Below are 21,971 nucleotides of genomic sequence, written 5' to 3' on the forward strand. Positions count from 1 at the left end.
ATGATCAGTCAATATTGTCCATAACTGATCGATAGCTGATCTATCTTCTGAATAAGAGTTTAATGTAGCACGAGTGTTCGGATCCGACAGTGAATGCCTCTTTCTGTGCTCCTCGGAGATACAGAGGGGGTTTAAAGTGATAATGTGTTAATTTATAGTAACTATTTATAGTTCTTAGGTACAAAGGATGGGCTTGGTACAATCAGCGGATATTGACAGCACACATACTGTATATCACAGAAGTGACTGCTAGGAGGAGCGCTAGCTCTATATGTTTAAATGGAGCCTGTGATATAGCTTTCAGGACCATGGATAGGTCCCAGGTCTGATATATAATATTAAGTCTTAGCAATAATAAGTGTAATTGTAAAATGTACTATCTGTTGTGGAAACCCTGATTATTAACAAAAAGTGGAAAATGTTAAAAGGGTAATTACAAGGCAACCCAAATAATCACACAAGTGGACACAAAATTAAGTCGGACGTCCTTATTATTAATATTATTATCATCATCTTTATTAAGCAGTGGGTAGCTATTTTTATCATACTTACTATCGCAGTAAGCACCATATTAGTTCAAGAGAATCCATTATTCCCAAGCCAAGGCTGAAGTTATTTCTTTTCTCACATCTTCCACTTGGGCAATGACTTCCTCCTGCTTTCCCTTTTATCAACTGCCCGCCCTCTCTGCCTGAACACAGTAATTCAAGTATCAAAAGTGCATTATTGCAATACTGTCCCGCTGCAAATGCAAAACGCTTTAAATACTATAAAACTGCAAAAAATCAGTGCATACAGCTCGAGAAAAAAAGGGAAAAAAGAAAGTCACTTATCAAATTCTCCCATCCCTCCCATCGGCTCCGTATTGTCTCAGACATCAGGAGTGGTGCCCCTTCCCCACCCTCAACCCTTCCCCTTTAGAAAACATGTTCAAATATTTACATATTAAATCCCAATAAAAATGTAAAAAAAGATTGAGTCACTGCGCCACACGGAGAAACTCATCCGTTCTGTGCTGCCGTGACTTGCATTCCACCAAAGTCCTCGTCTTCCTCCAAGCTGCGTTTACGACTCCCTGGGTTGAATAGGGAGAGAGGAAGAACAGAGACAGAGACATAAACATGTGTTACAATGTGCAGATAAATCAAAAAGTGAATTAAACTAAACCCATTGTCAAATTAAAGGAATAGTTCCGATTGTAGGAACCCCAGGCCTATTTCCTACATACCAATGATGATGTTGCTCAGTATGTTCTCTCAGCACAATCCATGCCATTCCTCATACTAGTCCCGGCTAGTTAGCCACAAACTAATGCAAAGTCAATGGGGTCAAGCCGACTGAAGCTCAATTTCAGTGAGCCTCAGTCAGCTTGTACAGACAGGAGGTTGACCCCATTGAATTTGCATTAGTGTGTGGCTAACTAGCTGGAGCTAGTATTTCTGATTGAGCTCAGAAATGACTACCGATCAACATATCATTGGTATGTAAAATCGGAACTATCCCTTTAAAAACATCGGTGGGCTCTTTACTAAAAATGATGCATTCCTCATGGGGGGGTACCGCAAGGTTCGGTTTTGGGGCCTAAACTCTCTTTTATATATTAATGATATTTGTGATGTTTCAAAACTATTACAGTTGGTCTTGTTTGCTGATGATACACATTTCTTTTGCTCTGGAAATAATTTTAACACTTTAATCGCCATGGGTTAAATTCATAATTTACCATCCCTCGCCAGCTCTATTTGTCTATGGAGAAGTTCCCCTTCTTTGCAGGGCTATAACTTTTTAAATTCTATTGCTAAATTGCCATTATTATGGCCCATTCAATGTCCTATATGTATTGTTCAGGGTGTAGCAACGTTAAACTTTTTCATTCACATATTCATACTAAAATATGGTCTAAAGTATAAGTATGTTTTTATCGTTTTCTGCAGCTTTCTTCAGAACGTGATTTATAGCCCTAAATGCATTATATTGATGATCAAATACAGTTTGGTAGGAATCTGTGCGAGATAAAAAATGTCAACTGGACGTGGTTCTAGAAGTTTCTACGCATCATCGGATGATGACCGGATGGGCGGGGGATCGTTTATAATTCCGTGGGCAGCGTTAGATGATTCATCCAGAGTGGGTCATATGTTCATCAGATCAGTTAGTATAGAAGACGTTCGAAAATAACGCTGAATCTTACCGTGGCTTCCTCACGCCGCTGGCAGATAAGCGTGGAACAGAATTTTTTCTATTATGGGATGGAGAAATGCCCGATCCATTTCCAGGTTGTATAATAGTATATACATCCAAATCATGTTGTTTTTTCGAGTTATTTGCACCGATCGATGTTCACTGTGTCAATACGGAGTCTCTCCAACGATAGCGAGTGCCTGGACCACATATGGATGAGCACTACTGGTTCAAAGGTTAATTTCCGGTTGGCGATCTGCCGATCTGCCACCAGATGGCGCTCTTGAACCGCTAGAGAGTTGAGTGGATCTTTGCAGTGTGTCTCAGGGCTCCGGAAAGGAAATATGATTTCGATGACAGATTTTTGAAATATTGACATCAAAGACGAGTTACGGCGTCTTCGGCAGAATGAGCATGGCTAGGAATGACGTGTAAACTCGTCCACGGCGATCATAGTGTTAAGGAACTAGCTGAATATATTGTGTATGAAATGACAAAGCTAAAAAAAAAAATTGTTTGATGTAAATAAGCTATCACTGAATCTGAAATTTTTTTATGATTTTTGGCAATCGAAAACTAGATGAAAATATAGTACTGACCATAGATGGAGTTGATATAGATTAGAGTTAATGAATTTCGTTTTCTTGGTGTAATTAATGGATGATAAATTAACATGGAAATCTCACATAGCACATGTTAAAAAAAAGATGTCCAAGAGTATATTTGTTATGAATAAAGTTAAGGATGTGTTAGAGTATGAGGCAATGAGAACACTCTACTGTTCAATCATCTCACCTTATCTCAGTTATTGTGTTGAAGTATGGGGGAATACTTATGGGACCAATATAAAACCATTATATATACTACAGAAGAGGGCTGTAAGAATCACACATAAAGTGAATTATCGAGAACACACAAACACATTATCTATTAAATCTAGAATAATTAAACTTGAAGACATGGTTAAGTTTCAAACAATGTTAATTATGTTTAGGGCAAGAAATAATACACTGCCAGAAAAATTACAAAATCCTTTTCATTTAGAAAGTGAGTTTAGTAGGAGGAAATTAAAATTTAAACATCAGTTTGCACGTACCACACTTAAACAGATGTGTCCTTCAGTTATTGGTGTAAAGTTGTGAAATTCTCTCCATAGCGAGCTTAAGGGATGTAATAGTGTTTGTCAATTCAAAAAGAATTATATAAAAAAAAAATGTAGTCAGTATGAAAGTCAAATGTGATCTGAATAGTGAGATATTTTCTATTTTTTCTTTTATTATTATTATTATTATTATTATTATTATTATTATTATTATTATTATTATTATTATTATTATTATTATTATTATCATTATTATTATCATTATTATTATCATTATTATTATCATTATTATCATTATCATTATCATTATTATTATTATTATTATTATTATTATTATTATTATTATTATTATTATTATTTACTGTAATTTTTTCTTGTTTAAACTGTGGATTGTTTGTTTCTTTGTATATGGTATAAATGATTATTTTGTGTAAATTAGGTTGTACCAGAGGTACAAGTCAAGTAATACTTGTTTATTAGTTTAGGAATAAGGGGCAGGTAACTATAAGAATTATTCTTCCTGCTCCTTTTGCCCATGGTATGGTATTTATGATTTTGTATGAAAAACTCTGGAAACTCTCATGGATTGTTTCCATGTGGCAAATAAATCTCTGAATCTGAAATCTGAATCATTACTCATTTCAAAAGTAATGTTATTACTTTATTTATTACTCCCTGTGAGCAATCATTTGTTACTTTTACTCATTATATTACTTCCTTTACACCCTCCAGAATTACTTTATTTTTTACCATCAACATTCAGTAACACAGGATATTTCACCTGTGCACCTCTGTGTCAATGCTCATGTTGAATAGCACACCTTAAGGGGCTTTCAAAAGTACACACGCAAGTCTCCGCATGCGCTAAGCTAGATCATGGTTTTCAATGGAGGACCTGGCATGGTGCACATTGTGGTGCAGAGCACAACACAAAGTCCCTTAACTGAAAATCAGTAGCTTCTTTCCTGCAGTAGTAGAAGTTAGAAGGCTACTACAGTTGTTCTTAGTTCTATTTATTACTTGATTTCGCGATTATCTTACTCTGATTCTATTCACATAATGCTTACTACATGTATCTATATTCTATTCACATATATGCTTACTACATGTATCTATTGCTATGTCCACCCATCACAAACACGCAAACTGTCTAACACCTGTCCCCGTCTCCCTGTGAGTGGATGTCTCGTGGTGATGACTGGAGGGGTGGACGTCCCGTGTGAGTGTATGTCTCGTGGTGATGACTGGAGGGGTGGACGTCCCGTGTGAGTGGATGTCTCGTGGTGATGACTGGAGGGGTGGACGTCCCGTGTGAGTGGATGTCTCGTGGTGATGACTGGAGGGGTGGACGTCCCCTGTGAGTGGATGTCTCGTGGTGATGACTGGAGGGGTGGACGTCCCGTGTGAGTGGATGTCTCGTGGTGATGACTGGAGGGGTGGACGTCCCGTGTGCGTGTATGTCTCGTGGTGATGACTGGAGGGGTGGACGTCCCGTGTGCGTGTATGCTTTTACCAACACGTTCGTGTTTCCGGGTTCCCGTTTTGCGCTCCGATTGGCCACTGACCTACGCGCGTACGCCCCCCCTCGCTATGAGCGGCTGTGTCTGTGCGCTATTGTTTATTATTATCCGGCCACAGTGTGGGTTCCCTGGTCGGTGATGATGAGCTCAAATAGGTTATTATAATAAACACTACTATAGTCACACACAGGCCTGCCGTGTTTTATGAATGAAGTAGATTTTCATTTAATCGCCTTTGGGGACATGAGGTTATTATAGGATGATGCGCGTCTGGTCTATTCTCCTGGTCACAATTCACTGAATTGAAAATGGGGGACCCTGATGTAAACAAGACAAAAGTCTTTCTCTGGTCTGCATCCCCTTAACAATTGTGTGTATTGAGCCGTACTGTATTGTACCATTCTGCAATCTGTTAAATAAAGTTTTCATTAATTCATTCTCCTCCCGATGTGTTCGTTCAACTCGCATGTCTGCGACCAGCTGCTCTATTGGAGATAGGATCACATTGTGTCATGTTTTGCTAGAGGGTGTATATGTTTATTATTCCGAATAGATCTACACGGGCTTATAGCCTATAATACGTGACATTTGAAGCAGGCACCACTGCTGTTGTAATTGTCTGGTAATAGCTGTTTCGAGTGTTTATTATTGGGTTGTTGTCGCAGACTCACTGCATGTTCAATTTGCGGCTTGTATGGTACTTCCTTCCTATACCCAGTTAAATCGGTCTTCATATCTCACGCCCCAAAGGCGATTAAATGAAAATCTACTTCATTCATAAAACACGGCAGGCCTGCCTGTGTGTGACTATAGTACTTGTTAGCGATGGGATTGTCTTCTTTATAGATAAATAAGCCATTGTTGTTGTAGAGCCGCCCGTGTTGTTGTGATGATGCATCACTAGAGCAAGACTCGCTATAAATGTTTCAAAGTGTAACTCAACTGAAGAAGACCGTATAGCCTGCTGTCTAACTAACAACAAGGCTATATTGCTCCATTCAGTGTTTATTATAATAACCTATTTGAGCTCAAGGTCAGTGGCCAATCAGAGCGCAAAACGGGAACCCGGAAACACGAACGCGTTGGTAAAAGCATACACGCGTCCTGTGTTGATGGACGGGAGGATGCGATCCTCTCTACGTCGCCCCATACCTCAAATGGATCCGTCATCAGCTCTTATTCTATTTTCAATCTTTCAAAATGTTCTTATGTACCCCACTTGCCATTGCATGTACATATTTGTGTTTCATTACACATTATGTACATACTTACCAACTGTTTTGCCTGTTTTATAGCAACACTACTATCACCGACATCTAAGAAGGGAGATCCCCCCTTGAACGGCCCTTCTAAGGTTTCTCCCCTCCACATTGTGGTGCTTATTTCCTATTGCTAGGTTTTTAGTGAGTTTTTCCTTACCTTCACATGGGGTATGTCTGGGAGTGTTGCATTTATTTACTTTACATTTTATTTTGGATTTCAGGGTGTTTTTTGCTTTGTTCTTGATTTATTGTGATGTTTCTTCTTGACTTGTTTAAAGAAGACGTGTCCAGCCCATGGGGACATTAACGTGTGTTGTCGGGCCTTACAAATAAATTTTTATTTGATTACAGGTGTGATAAAAAGCACAGCTGGCTTAAGTTGATGAAGGACAATCGTTTTAAACATTACTGCCCAACACGGGTATTGAACACACATTTGTATACATGTTTTTTGTTCACCAAATTGTACAATAAACTACTGCAAGTGGCTTAGCAGCATCTCTACACCTTTAGCCCCACTAGAGAACCACTGAGAATGCAAGAGTATATGAATATGCAAACAAGCACCCATTGATACTTACCAGGAATTTCAAGTCAGCAGCTTATATTTCAAGACATGTCAATACCTAGTCAGCTTTTTTTTTTTTTTTTTTTTTATTTTTTTATTTTTTTTCCCGTTTATCGCTTTTTACTACTGGGCAGTCCAGTAGAGAGAGAGAGGAGGAACGGGAGACAGAGTGGGGGGGGAAGACATTCGGCAAATAACGACGGGTCCGGGAATCGAACCCGGGTCGGCCGTGCCGCGACTCAGCGTGTTATGTGGTTCGCCACAGGGGCGAGGGGCGCCCCCTAGTCAGCTTTCTGTGCATGCTAAAGGTGTCATGTTACCACATACTGGACCATGATAGGTGCAATTCAGATTTCAGATACTTTCTGACCATTTCAGCAATATCCCCTGCTGTGTGGTAGGGCTGACCTTCGAAAAAAAAAAATTGGAATTCGAAGCCGAGATTCGATTTCAATTCGAAGCTTCGAGATTAAAAAATATATAATAATAATTTGAATATTATATATATATATATATATATTTTTTTTTTTATATATATTTTTTTTTTGGGGACTTGTACAGCACTTTGTTCAACTTTGTCAGTGCTGTAAAGTTTAAACCTTTTTAAATCTTAGACAAACGAAACACTTTGCTTTCATGAAATATTGTAAGCCGTCATTTGAGGCTTTATAAAAGCAGCACAATGAACACAAATCTGTCAGTGCCGAGTCCGACCTCATCTTAAATAACAAACTGCATTGCTTGTTGTAGTTAACAAAGAGAGGCAGAGTTGATTTTGCAATTTTTTTTTTAATATATTCGAATTTTATTTTCATATTCAAATCCCATGCCCATCGAACGAAGCTTTGAAGTATTTAACCCTTTATCTGCCAGGGATTATTCTAATGTTCCCCTTCTTTGCAGGACTCTAACTTTTTAAATTGTATTGCTAAATTGACATTACTATGGCCCATTCAACGTCAAGTTTCTATCGTTTAGGATGTAGCAACGTTCTACTTTTTCATTTACATATTCATACTAAAATACGGTCTAAAGTATAAATATGTTTTTATCGTTTTCTGCAGCATTCTGCAGAACGCGAGTTATAGCTATAAATACATATATTACATCATCAAATGTAGTTTGATACCGATTGACGTCAGATAAAAAAAAATTCAATTGTACAAGGTCCTAAATGTCATGCCTCATCATCTGCTGGTGACCGGAGGGGGGGGGGGGGGGGGGGGGTTATAAGTCCGAGGCCGACGTTAAATCATTCATGTAGTATGGGCGATACATAGATCACAGCAGTTTATATGGATCATAATAATCAAACACGCTGAAACTTACCGCAGCTTCCGTTGGGTGGTCAGCGTGGAGCAGAAAGTTCGCGATTATGGGATGTTGATATATGCGATCCATTTCCAGGTTGTATAATAGTATATAGGTCCAAATCATGTTGTTTATCGAGTTATTGGCAACGGATCGCTATCCAGTGTATCAAGCTCGAGTCCCGGGAGCAATAGCGAGTGGCTGGACGAAATATGGTTGAGCACCACTTCCTGCTGCGTCACTTCCGGTTTGGGCGATTCGCCGATCGGCCACCAGATGGCGGTCTTGAACCGTTGGAGAGTTGAGAGGAGATCAACAGCAAGTCTCAAGTCTCCGTGGGTAAAATATGATTGATATGACAGATTTTTGAAATATTGATCTCAAAGACGCCTTACGGTGTCATTGGCAGATTACGCATGGCGGAGAATGACGTGGTAACACGTCATTGGCGAATAAAGGGTTAAGACAGCCCTACTGTGTGGTCATCTGGGAATCACAGCATCTCAAGGCAGTGAGACTTCAACTGTGCCACACTGGCACACATCCTTGTGTGGAAACCAAGGACGTCGACGTCAACCCCTTCGTCTGCAACTGGATACTTGCCTTCCTAACCAACAGACTCCAGTATGTTAATCTCACATCATCCACCCTCACCCTGAACACTGGTGTCCCACAGGGCTGTATGCGGAGTCCTCTCCTCTACTCTATTTTTGCCCATGAATGCACTCCTGTAGATGGCTCCAATACCATTATCAACTTTGCAGATGGCATCCCCACCCGTCTGAAGAAGTCCACCATCATCCCTGTACCCAAAAAATCTACGCCCGCTTGCCTCAACGACTACCGCCCTGTAGCCCTCACCTCCATAGCCATGAAGTGCTTTGAGAAGCTAGTGAAGGGCCACATCTGTTCCTCCCTCCCCATCAACCTGGACCCCCTGCAATTTGCATACCGCCCTAACAGATCCACGGAGGATGCCATAGCCCATGTGCTGCACACAGCAGCATCACACCTGGACAAGAGGCAGGGGAACTATGTGAGAATGCTGTTCATCGACTACAGCTCAGCATTCAATACCATAGTCCCCTCCAAACTCATAGCCAAGCTCAGGGACCTGGGCTTGAACTATGACCTCTGCCAGTGGGTCTTGGACTTCCTGACGGGCAGACCCCAGGTGGTAAGAGCAGGCAACTGCACCTCCTCATCCATCACGCTCAACATAGGGGCCCCCCAGGGCTGTGTTCTGAGTAGAGCTGCCGCGATAACCGCGGTATCGCTGTTACATCACGCCCACCGCAGAGTTAGGCTGAATACCGCATCACCGCTTTTCTTTTATAATAATAATAAAGTTCCCTGCTCTCGTTGGGCTTGCGGCTCTGCAGATATACCCTACTCCTCTGTCGAGGTTCCAAGCGACCCTATTGGGTAGAAGTGGTACCAGAAAAGTCACGTGAAACACTGCAGACCACTGATTGGTCAGAAGAGAGACGCGTCACACGTTGTAGCGTCCTGCACAAAAGCAGAACGCCGCCATCTTTACTGGCTCGCTAAGTAAGGATTCATTCAGGATTTGTTTGCAACAGGACCGTGCAATAAACAAAAAAGGATGGATTCACTGTGTATTCTGCCTCATTTATTGATGAAACAAAACCGACATCAACCCATGAATTTACCACCGAGCGGAGAGTTTAGCGTCACAAAAATATCGCTGATGTGTTAAACTTGTTGTTGTTGTTGCTAACGTCAGCAGATAAGACACGAGAGGTAACGTTAAACCTGGGTTGCTTGGTAGAATAGACACAATAAGAGGTGTCGTTAGCTTTAGCAGAATAGACACAACGAGAGTCTGGTTAATGTTGTTATTGATTGATTGATTGATTGAAACTGTGTTAAAGTCTGGCTTGCTGCAAGCCCTCGGACATAGCTATGCTCACGGAGCTTTCAGTGTACACAAGCGTCCCCACACGGAGACAAACTGAGTAGTACCTGCAGTGGAAAAGGAACGAAGTACCATGTACCTAAAGCGGGTCGAGTCGAGTAAGTAATATGCAGTAGCCATTAGACTAGAGCCGAGGCAAGAGTAGAAAAAAAAATGCTTTCAAACTTTTTTTTTTATTATTGCGGTAATACCGTCCGCGGTAGGAAATATTTCGCAAATTTGTGCGGTAAGGAAAACATCAATACCGCGGCAGCTCTAGTTCTGAGCCCACTCCTCTACTCCCTGTACACACATGACTGCGTGGCACAGCGGAACAACAACACAATCATCAAATTTTCTGATGACACAGTAGTGGTGGGCCTGATCTCTGCCAACGACGAGAGGGCCTACCTGGAAGAGGTAGAGAATCTGTCACAGTGGTGTCAGGAGAACTGCCTCTCCCTGAATGTCAGCAAAACAAAAGAGATGATTGTGGACTTCAGGAGGTCGGGGGTCAAGGACTACAGCCCCCTCAGCATCGACGGGGCACCGGTTGAGAGAGTGAACAGTTTCAAGTACCTCGGAGGCGGAGCCCACATATCCGAGGACTTGACATGGACCACACACATTGACAGTGTTGTGAAGAAGGCACGACAACGCCTCTACTTCCTCAGGCGCCTAAGGAAGTTCCAAGTCAGTCAGAAGATCCTTAGGAACTTCTACTCATGTACAATAGAGAGCATCCTGACTGGCAACATCACCTCCTGGTTTGGGAATAGCACTGCACAAGACCGTAGCAGACTACAAAGAGTGACACGTTCAGCCGAACGCACAATTGGAGGGGGGCTTCCCACCCTCCAGAACATTTACAACAAGCGGTGCAGGGGGAAGGCTAAGAGAATCATCAAGGACTCCAGCCACCCGAACAACTGCCTCTTTGAACTGCTGCGGTCAGGCAAGCGATACCGGAGTCTTAAGGCGAGCACAGAAAGACTCAGAAGAAGCTTCTATCCCCAGGCCATCAGGCTGCTCAACGAACAATAAACACTATGCAACAACCATCAAATGCACACAGCACACACATCCACACGCATACTCACTTTAAACAAACAACACACTGCAGCACCCACTCTCCACACTTTAGATCACCTAAACACACTTTACACTTTATATTTATTGGTAAAGGATTTGCACTACAACTCGTACACCTTACTGTAAATTGTACCTAAATTGTACCTCATCCCATTTCTGCTTTGCACTATATAGTATTGTATATTAGTACATTGCATAGTATATTGTATGGTAAGTTGGTAACTCAGTTACTTCTATTCTGCATTGAACATTGTACATATGTCTATACTAAACACTGTGACCTCTATTTTTACTTCTATTTTACATGCTATACTATTCTATTTCATACTTATCTTGTCTAGCACAGTCTCTGGAGCGTAACAGTAAGAAGCATTTTGTATAAAAGTATTCTGTACTTCTGTATGACAACTATTAAAGAAACTTGAAACTTGAACTTGACACGACAACGACGAGTCAGCTGACAGGGAGGAGGTCCAGCACCTAGCAGCGTGGTGCGCCGATAAGAACCTGGCCCTCAACACCAAAAAAACAAAGAGCTCATCATGGACTTTAGAAAAACCAAAGCAGGCACACGCCCCCTTCTGCATCAACGAGACGGACCTCTCAACACCTCGACCCTGGTCAAGAAATCTCACCAGCATTTCTTCTTCCTGAGGAGACTGAGTAAAGCCCATCAGTCCCGTCAGATTCTGGTGAACATCTACCGATGCGCCATAGAAAGCAAAGCACTCACTAACTGCATCACCGTACACCACTCCCTGCAATTGAGACTGTTCAGCACAAACCGTGTCTGAGGAAGGCATGTAGTATCATCAAGGACACCTCTCACCCCAACCACAAACTGGTTGCCCTCCTTCCCTGGAGGTGCTACAGGAATCTCAGTTCCAGGACCAGTAGGCTCAGGAAAAGCTTCTTTTCTTCTTGCTGATCTCTGAACCACGGTGACAGCCCACCCCCATCCCCCAGACACCACCCCCATCCCCCAGACACCACCCCCATTCCCCAGACACCACCCCCTGGACATGATGCACTTTACTGCTACTTTGCATTCTGGTTTGATGCAAACTTCATTTCGCTGTACTTGTGCAATGACAATAATTTTAATCTAATGTAATCTAAAGTCAGAGCGAGATGGTGGTGTGAGCCCCTCCCACTCCAGTCCTCACTTGAATCTGCTAATATCTTATTCCGACTCCAATAAAAATCTAAGTATACAAGGACTTCTCCGCTTTCTGTGAAATGCTCCAGGGGACTAGCTCCACAGCTAGCTTAGTCTTGTACCTTGACATGGACAGACAGCGACTATACAGGGATGGATGATTATCTTGATCTTGACTGTTGGAATACTGGTATGTTAGATGTGTCCCTTTGGCAGACACTTTTCAATGACATGTTTCGACGGCAAATTGGATATCAGTCTTCAACAACCTCCTGGTAATTTTCTAGATATCCAAAATGCTCCCACACTTGCTTTTATGTGCCTCTTCTCAACTAATGCTTCAGGTAGACGGCACTTGCACACAAAACAAACGACTGTTAAAACTACACACAAAACGCGACTCGTGAGAGAAGATTTCACAGGGCAATCAAACTAACGCAGGACACCATAGCTAGATATTGTAGCTTCTACCATTCTTACGATTTTGAAACCGTGCTGCTATTTAACCACAGTTACAGCATAACTGGTTAATCTCGACATCCCTAAATCACAAATCTACAACTAAACCGTAACAGTACAAAAAGTACTAGGACTAGGGTTCCTGCTTCAATCCCAGAGACTGGCAGGAAAATAATCTGGGTGGGGAAGGGAATGAATAATGGTCTCTTTCACTCAATACCTACTGTTGAAGTGCCCTTGAACAATGCACCTACTCCTACTGTACCTGCTCCAGTGGAGCTACTCAGTGGCTAACAGTGGCAGAATGGTTGTACTGGCCCGCTCCCAGGTGTGAATATGTATAACTGTGTGTGAAGCCAGATTCACTGTGTTCTCCCTGTCCCCCAGTTAGTCGTAACATTGATTAAACCTTCTTTCTACAATATTTAATGAGACAAGGAAATAGGACTGCATAAGGGCAGTGTTTAATTATTGTACAGAGTTCAGGGTGCCACCCTGTAAGGGCACAATGTGGATAATTCCACCAGTGATGAATTGTTCTCTGGGATCCCATGAATAGGTCATGGTGAAGACAATATTCTACCCTAAATTATGTCACTTCTGTAAGATTTGGAGTTTGACAATTTGTAAAATGTACCCTTAAACTTGTCCTTAGATAGGTCCTCAGACAAGAAGTTGATAATTGCACTCACTCTTTATTGCACTTCAACTTTTATTCTTTTTTTTAATGCTTTTTAAATCATTTATATTTTAAAGCATTTTGAATAGTGTATGAAATGTGCATGCATGGATTTCTTTGTTGTGAACATGTACAATGTGGGAAATAAGTATTGAACACATCAACATTTTGTTCTGTAAATGTATTTCCAATGAGCGTATTCAAGCGAAATTTGCACCAGACTTTGGTATTAACTAAAAAAATCCAGACAAGAAATCTAAACATTAAAGTCCATATGTAAATAAAGTTATGTGTAATAAAGTGGAATGAAACAGGAAAAAAGTATTGGACACACTAAGAAAAAGCAGTACACCACAGCAAGGAAAGGCAAGGAACTAGCTGAAAACCAAAACTAATGAGGCAACTCTACCTCCTATCTGTGCTAATAATGTAAACTGGGTTAGAATATATTGATGGGCTATAAAATGTTTTTTTTGTTACTGTACCAAGGTGCCACACAAGAAACATCAAATGATGGGTAAAAGCAAAGAGCTCTCAAGACCTTCACAAACAGATTGTTGCAAATCATGACGATAGAATTGGCTAAAGACATATTTCACAACTTCAGAATCTCCCATTAAGCACCATTAGGGGCATTATCCATAAGTGGAAGCAACATCACTCCATCATCAACCGGCCACGCACAGGTGCTCCTCGCAAAATTTCTGATCAGGGAGTCGGAAGGATACTTAGAAGAGTAGCCAGAGAGCCAGGGACCACTAGGAAAGAGCTCCAGAAAGACTTGGAGGCAGCAGGTACAACTGTGACAGAAAAGACCATAGGCAATGGACTCCACCACCATGGACACATGGACTCTGTGCACGCTCAGCCCGCAAGACTGGACAAGCCAGTGAACTACTGAGAGCATGTACGCTGGTCAGATGAGACCAAAATGTTACTTTTTGGCTGTCACACAACACACCATGTTTGGAGGAGAAATGGCACTGCACATTACCCGAATAACACTATACCAACAGTGAAGTTTGGAGGTGGAAGTATCATGGTGTGGGGCTGCTTCTCCTCTCCTGGTACTGGCAGACTTCATATCATTGAAGGAACAATGAATGGAGCCATGTACAGATAGATTCTTGAGATGAACCTGCTGCCATTCACCAGGATGCTGAGGATGAGACGTGGGCGGACCTTCCAGCAGGACAACGATCCAAAGCAAACAGCAAAGGAAACTCGCAGTTGGTTTCAGAGAAAGAAAATCAACTTGTTGGAATGGCCCAGTCAATCACCTGACTTAACCCAATTGAACATTTGTGGAAGCATCTGAAGATCCAGATTCACAAGAGGCCCCCCCGCAATCTTCAAGATTTAAAGACAATCTGTGGAGAGGAATGGGCCAAAATCACACCTGAATACTGCAGGTGATTAGTTACATCATACAGAAAGCATCCTTGAAGCTGTCATTAAAAACAAAGGCTTCTCCACTAAGTATTGAATTAATTTCAGTTAGTGTGTTCAATACTTTTTTCCTATGTCATTCCACTTTATTACACATAACTTTATGTATGTATGGACTTTAATGTTTAGATTTTGTGTTAATACCAAAGTCTGGTGAAAATTTCACTTGAATGGCCACATTGGAAATATATTTACAGGACAAAATGCTGATGTGTTCAATACTTATTTCCCCCATTGGACATATCAGTCAATGTATCTCCACACTTCACTGATGCGTAGCAGACTTGAAGCGTAAAAAAGAACGGAGCAGAAGAAAATGACTAACGTCTTACGTCCTTCTCTCTCTCAGTGTACGTGCCTGGTGGAGGGCGCATCATTAAATAAAAGTTTCTGTCCTTCTCTCACAGTGTACATGCCTGGTGGCATTTCTGTAGTGTTTCTGTCCTGGCGCACGTCATAAAAACACTGCCTGTGCACATTTCCTGTTACACCTAAATAAGGTTTATATTCATTGCTAGGTCTGAGCTAGAATGAGCCCCTAATCAAGACAACTGGGCTGCTATTGGCAATTTGGATGAACGCTTGCAGTTGTCTGCACGCCGCCATTATAGCTCATATCCAGAAGTAATAGAACTCCATTGTTGTCAAAAAAGGTCAAGTCACAGACCCTCTCATCTCTCGTTTTGTTAGACAAAAATTGTTGCGATGAACATGGGCATTATAGTTTTTCCTGGAATGTGCAATGCATGCTGTCCTGTTTACTATACATTGATAGGTCAATATAACTTTCTTTCATGATAATACATTGTGATATTTAAAGCTGGAAATATGCGTTTATGAGCTGTACTTCATGATTTTAGCATAGTATGGGAACGTATGGCTTCCTGGTTAAGAGCTCCTGAGGGTAGGAAAGAGTATTGAGAGTAGGTTTTGGTGTTTTCGTAGGCTATGTTGATAATAGGAAAAACATTGAATTAGACTTATCCACTCAAAATCATGTTTTTTTTTTTTTTTTTTTTTTTTTTTTTTAAACTTCATTTTTTAGCGTTTATCGCTTTTCTGGTCAAGTATGACCGACAGATGTAGGGTGAAACGGGAGAGAGAGCAGGGGAAGACATTCGGCAAATGACGGCGAGTCCGGGAATCGAACTCGGAGTCAACCAGGTCCATGACGCAGCACGGTATTCCGCGACGCAGCGCGGTACATGGTGTGCTACTGGAGCACCCCAAAATCATGTTTTTTATAGTTAACTCCTTGGAGGCATGGTTTTCACTATACAGCTTGTTATTTGTTATGTGCAGACCTCGACACCAGAGTGCCTTGTTCACCATGTTACCATGGAGAGGGGGAGCTTCTCTGTAATACGAGTTGCATGTGTGATGTCACTAATGGGTCGAACCGATCATATCCCAATATGTGGTAACTTGACACTTTTCGCTTAAATTCTGTTTTTAGATGCTTTCCAAAATGTTAGACCAAGCTTAAATTCTTACGCTGCAACTATAATAAAACTGTTGTCTGAATTTAATGGAAAAAAGTATCTTAAGTCACACCTCAGACATTTTACATAGGTTTAGTTTTGTTTGTGAAATGGCCCTTCTAACGTTCCTCATATCACTTATATCCAGACGGGTCATTGGCAAGCAAAAAATATTTGATCATGAATTTGATTTCAATGTTTCATACAATATCGTTTCAGATTAGAGATGATAATTCTGGTCATTATTATTAGTAATATTATCCCTCCCGGTTCTGCCATGTACCAACCTGGCATCCCAGTCTGCAGGGAGAAGGACCTCCCCAGCTGCATTGGCGACATCATCTTGATGGTCAGCTTGGCCAGGTAGATCGCTTCATACTCCTAGGAAACAGAATTACTCAAATCAATCACAACTGTATATAGCGGGGTGCCTGGAGACTCAGTCATTTCAAATTGATGCAAAAGTTTCGTTTTCACTTCTAATTTGAAGATAAGGGTCTATAGAACAATCTTTTCTCGAGTGTCAAAAAAACAGTTTGAATTTTATTATATTTTTTGCCCATTTTCCAAAATGGCCAAAATCGAAATCATGATTTTTTTTAAAAGGTCTTAATTTTCAAACAATTGCTCTGTAATATAATTTTGTATTGCTATTTTAAGTCAATACTGTGTGAAGAATCAAATAGAGTTCAAATATTGATGTTTTGAATATTCTGGTATGGCAAAAATCAAAGATGGCTGCCAATTTCAGTATTCTCTTTAAATTACGCTTCAATCCATCTATCTAACTATCAAATCTCTTAACTTGGAATATACCTGTACACCCCTCTGTACTACTGCTGAATGATGTTTTTGAGTGTGCAGTACATCCACAGCTAAATAGATTGGTTTTATCGGGTATCACAGTGGCTAAAAAGCTGATAGCATCACAATGGTTCCAACCGGAAAAAAATTGCCGAAAGGTCTGGATTATTACATATCTCGATGTGATCTATCAAGAAATATCTACAGCAAGAATTTTGGGTCTCAATGAATCCAAAATGACATTGTGGTTAGAAGTGGTGGAGAAAATAAAAGCTAGCATATAATGGTAATGTCTGGTTAGGAGCGAGGGAAAATGGATATATAATATATCCATATAATAAATGGATATATATATAAATCCTATATAAGACAATTAACTAAAATGTGATTTCATTGGATGTGCACTGTCAACTAATGCTTGTATATCTTATCGTGTGTTGTCATGTTTGTTTATGTGTTTGTTTATAAAAAAAAAAAAAAAAAAATTACGCTTCATAACCATTATTGTATTGAACTTAGAATGGTGATGTTGGTGCCTATACCTAGGTTTTCATGGATGAGTAATTTAATACAAATTAAAAGAAACATGATGAGAGCATTATCTTATATTTCACACAAATGAGACAATAAATATGTAGAGAACTACTAGAGTTAGATATGAGAATAAGATACCCCACTCACATGTTTTATTTTGTACATACAAAAGAATGTCTACGAATCAACTCACAGAAAACAGGAGCAGGCAGCAGTGGACCCATCCTGCCTCGTTCATATACGTTTGTACCACCTGTGGGCCGAAATATTGTCACCCAACCTCAGGTAAAAGTTGTGCAGTAAGTGGCAACTAGTTCATTTGATGTGGAAAAACAGCACAAACAGGCATGGATCAGGCAGAGAATCCATACATGTTGGAACGCTGGATCGTGACTGGCCCGGAAATCAGCCGTGTCGTTGAGGAGTTTACCACTGTTTACAAACAGTTACCATATTTTGCGGTTGGGGGTTAGGAACCGCCGACACGCCCTAGAGGCCAATTTTTTATCCGAGCGCTTGACACTCGAACCAAAATTGTTCTATAGACCCTTACCTTACCTAATTAGTAGTGAAAGCAAAACTTTTGCATCAATTTGAAATGAAAACAACTAATTACCCATACATGGCCCCCCCACTAATAGTAGGGATGCACAGATATGAAAATGTTGGCAAATACAGATAACCGATATTAACATTTATGTTATGGCATCGATATGATATGATCTCTATAAATAAAATAAATGTCTATGATAATCAAATGTTGTACATACTATTTTTGTACATACTGAAACAATGTTAGCCCACATTCCTGTGCTGCGTCATTAACACATGCAGTAACATTAACACATTCCCTGCTACGCACTTTCAGCATCTTATACCATTCTCTGCCAGTACTGTAAGTCTATGGAGATGTTCACCTTCTTTGCAGGGCTATAACTTTGTAAATTGTATTGCTAAATTGACATTACTATGGCCCATTCAACATCGATTATCTATCGTTCAGGATGTAGGAACGTTTTACTTTTTCATTCACACATTCATACGAAAATACCGTCTAGAGCAGGGGTGGGCAATTATTTTTCCCAGGGGGCCAAATGAGCAACTGAAAATATTTTGGAGGGCTGGGCCAAAATTCTGAACTCAATTATGCATAATATATTTTATTTCTATATAAAAAGCAGTAAATGGCATTGTTTTGACCGCTGGTAAGAGTGTATGTTATTATTTGGCAATTCAAAGGTGAGGTTAGCTTTCAAAAATATAATTTATTCAAATAGAATTTCCAAAATGATAAATAATAATAATGATAAACAAAATGTGAAACATTTAACTCATTTTCAGTCACATTAATAACAAAGGGCATTTTGAGTTTGATATACTATTGAAACTAGGATTTTCTTAGATTTCTAAAGACATCACATCATCTTTGTAGCTAAAATAAACAAGACATGTCACTGAACTGTAACTGTGTAAAGAAAAGTGTCCCATTTTTGTAGCCTGACTTTACATTTAATGTTTTCAGAACTGTGCAAAAAAAAGTGTCCCATTTCACTTGTTATATTTCCACATTTTAGTGTTCTTCAGTTTTTTTTTTTTTTACTGTGCAGAAAAAAGAAAAGGATCAAGTGTCCCATTTCACTTGTTATATTCCCACATTTTAGTGTTCTTCAGTTCTTTTTTTCATTCAGTGTGAGAAATCCAGTCTCTTTTGAGCTTTAACAAGTCCATCAAAGTCAGGTTGAATGTCTGAGGTGGAGATGTGAAGCACAGCTGACATGTTCATCAGTGAGAGAGGATCTGTACCTGGATTTGGTCAACTTCATGACTGAGAATGTCTGTTCACATGTAGGTGGATCCAAAAAGAACCAACATCTTCTGAGCATGTCTCCCCATGTTTGGAAAGTTCTCCTCCTTGAGAGCAGAGTAGAACTCTAGCAGTGAAAGTGCTCTTTCAGTAGTGAATCAGACTGCAGGTCAATGAGTTCAAGCTGAACATCAGTGGGTGCACTATCAACACAGCAGGTAAAGGGAGAGGAAACCAGCTGCATTTCATCCTCAACCTTTTTAAAATCTTGAAAACGCCTTGAAAATTCATCATGCAGTTCTCTCCTAACATGGATGAGTACCTGTGCCGGTGATCAGCTGATGGTTTGACTTCTTTCAGGGTTTTCATGTGTTCGAGATTGTTGCTACCTAGTTGCCTTGAAATTAATTGCAACTTTGTCATGAAGGCTTTCACATGGCTATGCATTTCATGAGCAAAAATGACCTTGCCCTGCAGTTGTGTTTGCTCAGTAGGGGCGGATGGGTACCGTTCACATTTGATACGGTACCGGTACCTGTGAATCGATACCCAACGGTACCTTTCTGTACTTTAGTCTCTAAAAATGTAATCTACCTACCTCAGTTGTGAAAAAAAAATCCAAACTTCAAATAACCACACAATGTACAGTTTCCTCCCCCTCAAATGTATATATTTTATTTTTTAAACTCAGTCTGTAAATAAACATTACTGTATATTTGTATATCTTGTATGTCATAAATGTTATGATGAATTGAAAATGGGAGACCCTGATGTAAACCAGACGAAAGTCTTTCTGGTCTGCATCCCCTTAACAATTGTGTGTATTGAGCCATACTGTATTGTACCCATTCTGCAATCTGTTAATAAAACGTTCAATCAATCAATCTACACAGGGGGCTACCTGATACTGTACTGGTCTACCCAGGAGCCTACCTATAACAGATACTGTACTGGTCTATACAGGAGCCTACCTGTAACATACATGACACTGTACTGGTCTACACAGGAGCCTACCTGTAACTGATACTGGTCTACACAGGAGCCTACCTGTAACTGATACTGGTCTACACAGGAGCCTACCTGATACTGGTCTACACAGGAGCCTACCTGATACTGGTCTACACAGGAGCCTACCTGTAACTGATCTACACAGGAGCCTACCTGTAACTGATCTACACAGGAGCCTACCTGTAACTGATCTACACAGGAGCCTACCTGTAACTGATACTGGTCTACACAGGAGCCTACCTGTAACTGGTCTACACAGGAGCCTACCTGTAACTGATACTGGTCTACACAGGAGCCTACCTGTAACTGATCTACACAGGAGCCTACCTGTAACTGATCTACACAGGAGCCTACCTGTAACTGATCTACACAGGAGCCTACCTGTAACTGATCTACACAGGAGCCTACCTGTAACTGATACTGGTCTACACAGGAGCCTACCTGTAACTGGTCTACACAGGAGCCTACCTGTAACTGATACTGGTCTACACAGGAGCCTACCTGTAACTGATACTGATCTACACAGGAGCCTACCTGTAACTGATACTGGTCTACACAGGAGCCTACCTGTAACTGATACTGGTCTACACAGGAGCCTACCTGTAACTGATACTGGTCTACACAGGAGCCTACCTGTAACTGATACTGATCTACACAGGAGCCTACCTGTAACTGATACTGATCTACACAGGAGCCTACCTGTAACTGATCTACACAGGAGCCTACCTGTAACTGATCTACACAGGAGCCTACCTGTAACTGATCTACACAGGAGCCTACCTGTAACTGATCTACACAGGAGCCTACCTGTAACTGATCTACACAGGAGCCTACCTGTAACTGATACTGGTCTACAGCCTACCTGTAATTGATCTACACAGGAGCCTACCTGTAACTGATCTACACAGGAGCCTACCTGTAACTGATCTACACAGGAGCCTACCTGTAACTGATCTACACAGGAGCCTACCTGTAACTGATCTACACAGGAGCCTACCTGTAACTGATGCACAAAGCCCACGTTGGGGTTGATGCAGAACCTCCTCTCCTGGACATGACTGAATGCATCCCTGTAGAAGAACCACAGCAGGTCAGTTTTTCTTTATTTTACCAGGAAAGTCCCATTGAGATTCAAGATCTCTTTTCCAATGGATACCTGGTTCAAACATGACAGCAGTGGTTACTAACTTACTGGTTACACAATGAGACATAAAATACAGTAGAAATACAAATTGGTCAAAATAAATAGCTTACAGAACAAATGTCATATTGTGAAAATTTTGTATCGCTATATAACAGTCACAGTCCGGATCGGAAACGAGAGCCAATATCTTGCATAAGATTTGCCATAGATTTGTTTGAACTGAGTTAAAGGAACAAAGTGATCAAGCTGGAGCTTTGACTGAATATCGTTCCAGGAACAGGGTGTAAAATAATCACTGACAGACTCTGGGGACTTCAAGAATAATGCAGGACTGCAATGTTAATCTATAGGCATTGGTGGATATTTGGAGTGGTCAAGTAAGAGGGCAGTTTACCAGTTACATCTCTGGTTTTCAAGCTGTTAGGAACCTCCAACAATTTTCTTGGCACAACAATGTGTTTGGATATAATTTCCCCCAGAAACTGGGGGGAAACTG

General features: G+C 40.8%; 1 protein-coding gene across 1 annotated transcript in view; it reads right to left on the reverse strand.

Annotated features, from left to right (window-relative positions):
• Window positions 1-282: 282 nt before the first annotated feature.
• styx (serine/threonine/tyrosine interacting protein) overlaps window positions 283-21,971 on the reverse strand; it is a 57,801-nt gene continuing 36,112 nt past the window's right edge. Inside the window, exons 9-11 of the mRNA XM_084337299.1 lie at window positions 21,329-21,401; window positions 16,469-16,562; window positions 283-1,075 (exon numbers count right to left, since the gene is read on the reverse strand). Coding sequence (XP_084193425.1) covers window positions 1,002-1,075; window positions 16,469-16,562; window positions 21,329-21,401 — 241 coding nt within the window. The 3' untranslated portion in view covers window positions 283-1,001. The remainder of the gene's footprint in view (window positions 1,076-16,468; window positions 16,563-21,328; window positions 21,402-21,971) is intronic.

The sequence above is a fragment of the Notolepis coatsorum genome (genome assembly GCF_963971535.1).
Source record: "Notolepis coatsorum genome assembly, chromosome: 20".
Lineage (NCBI taxonomy): Eukaryota > Metazoa > Chordata > Actinopteri > Aulopiformes > Paralepididae > Notolepis > Notolepis coatsorum.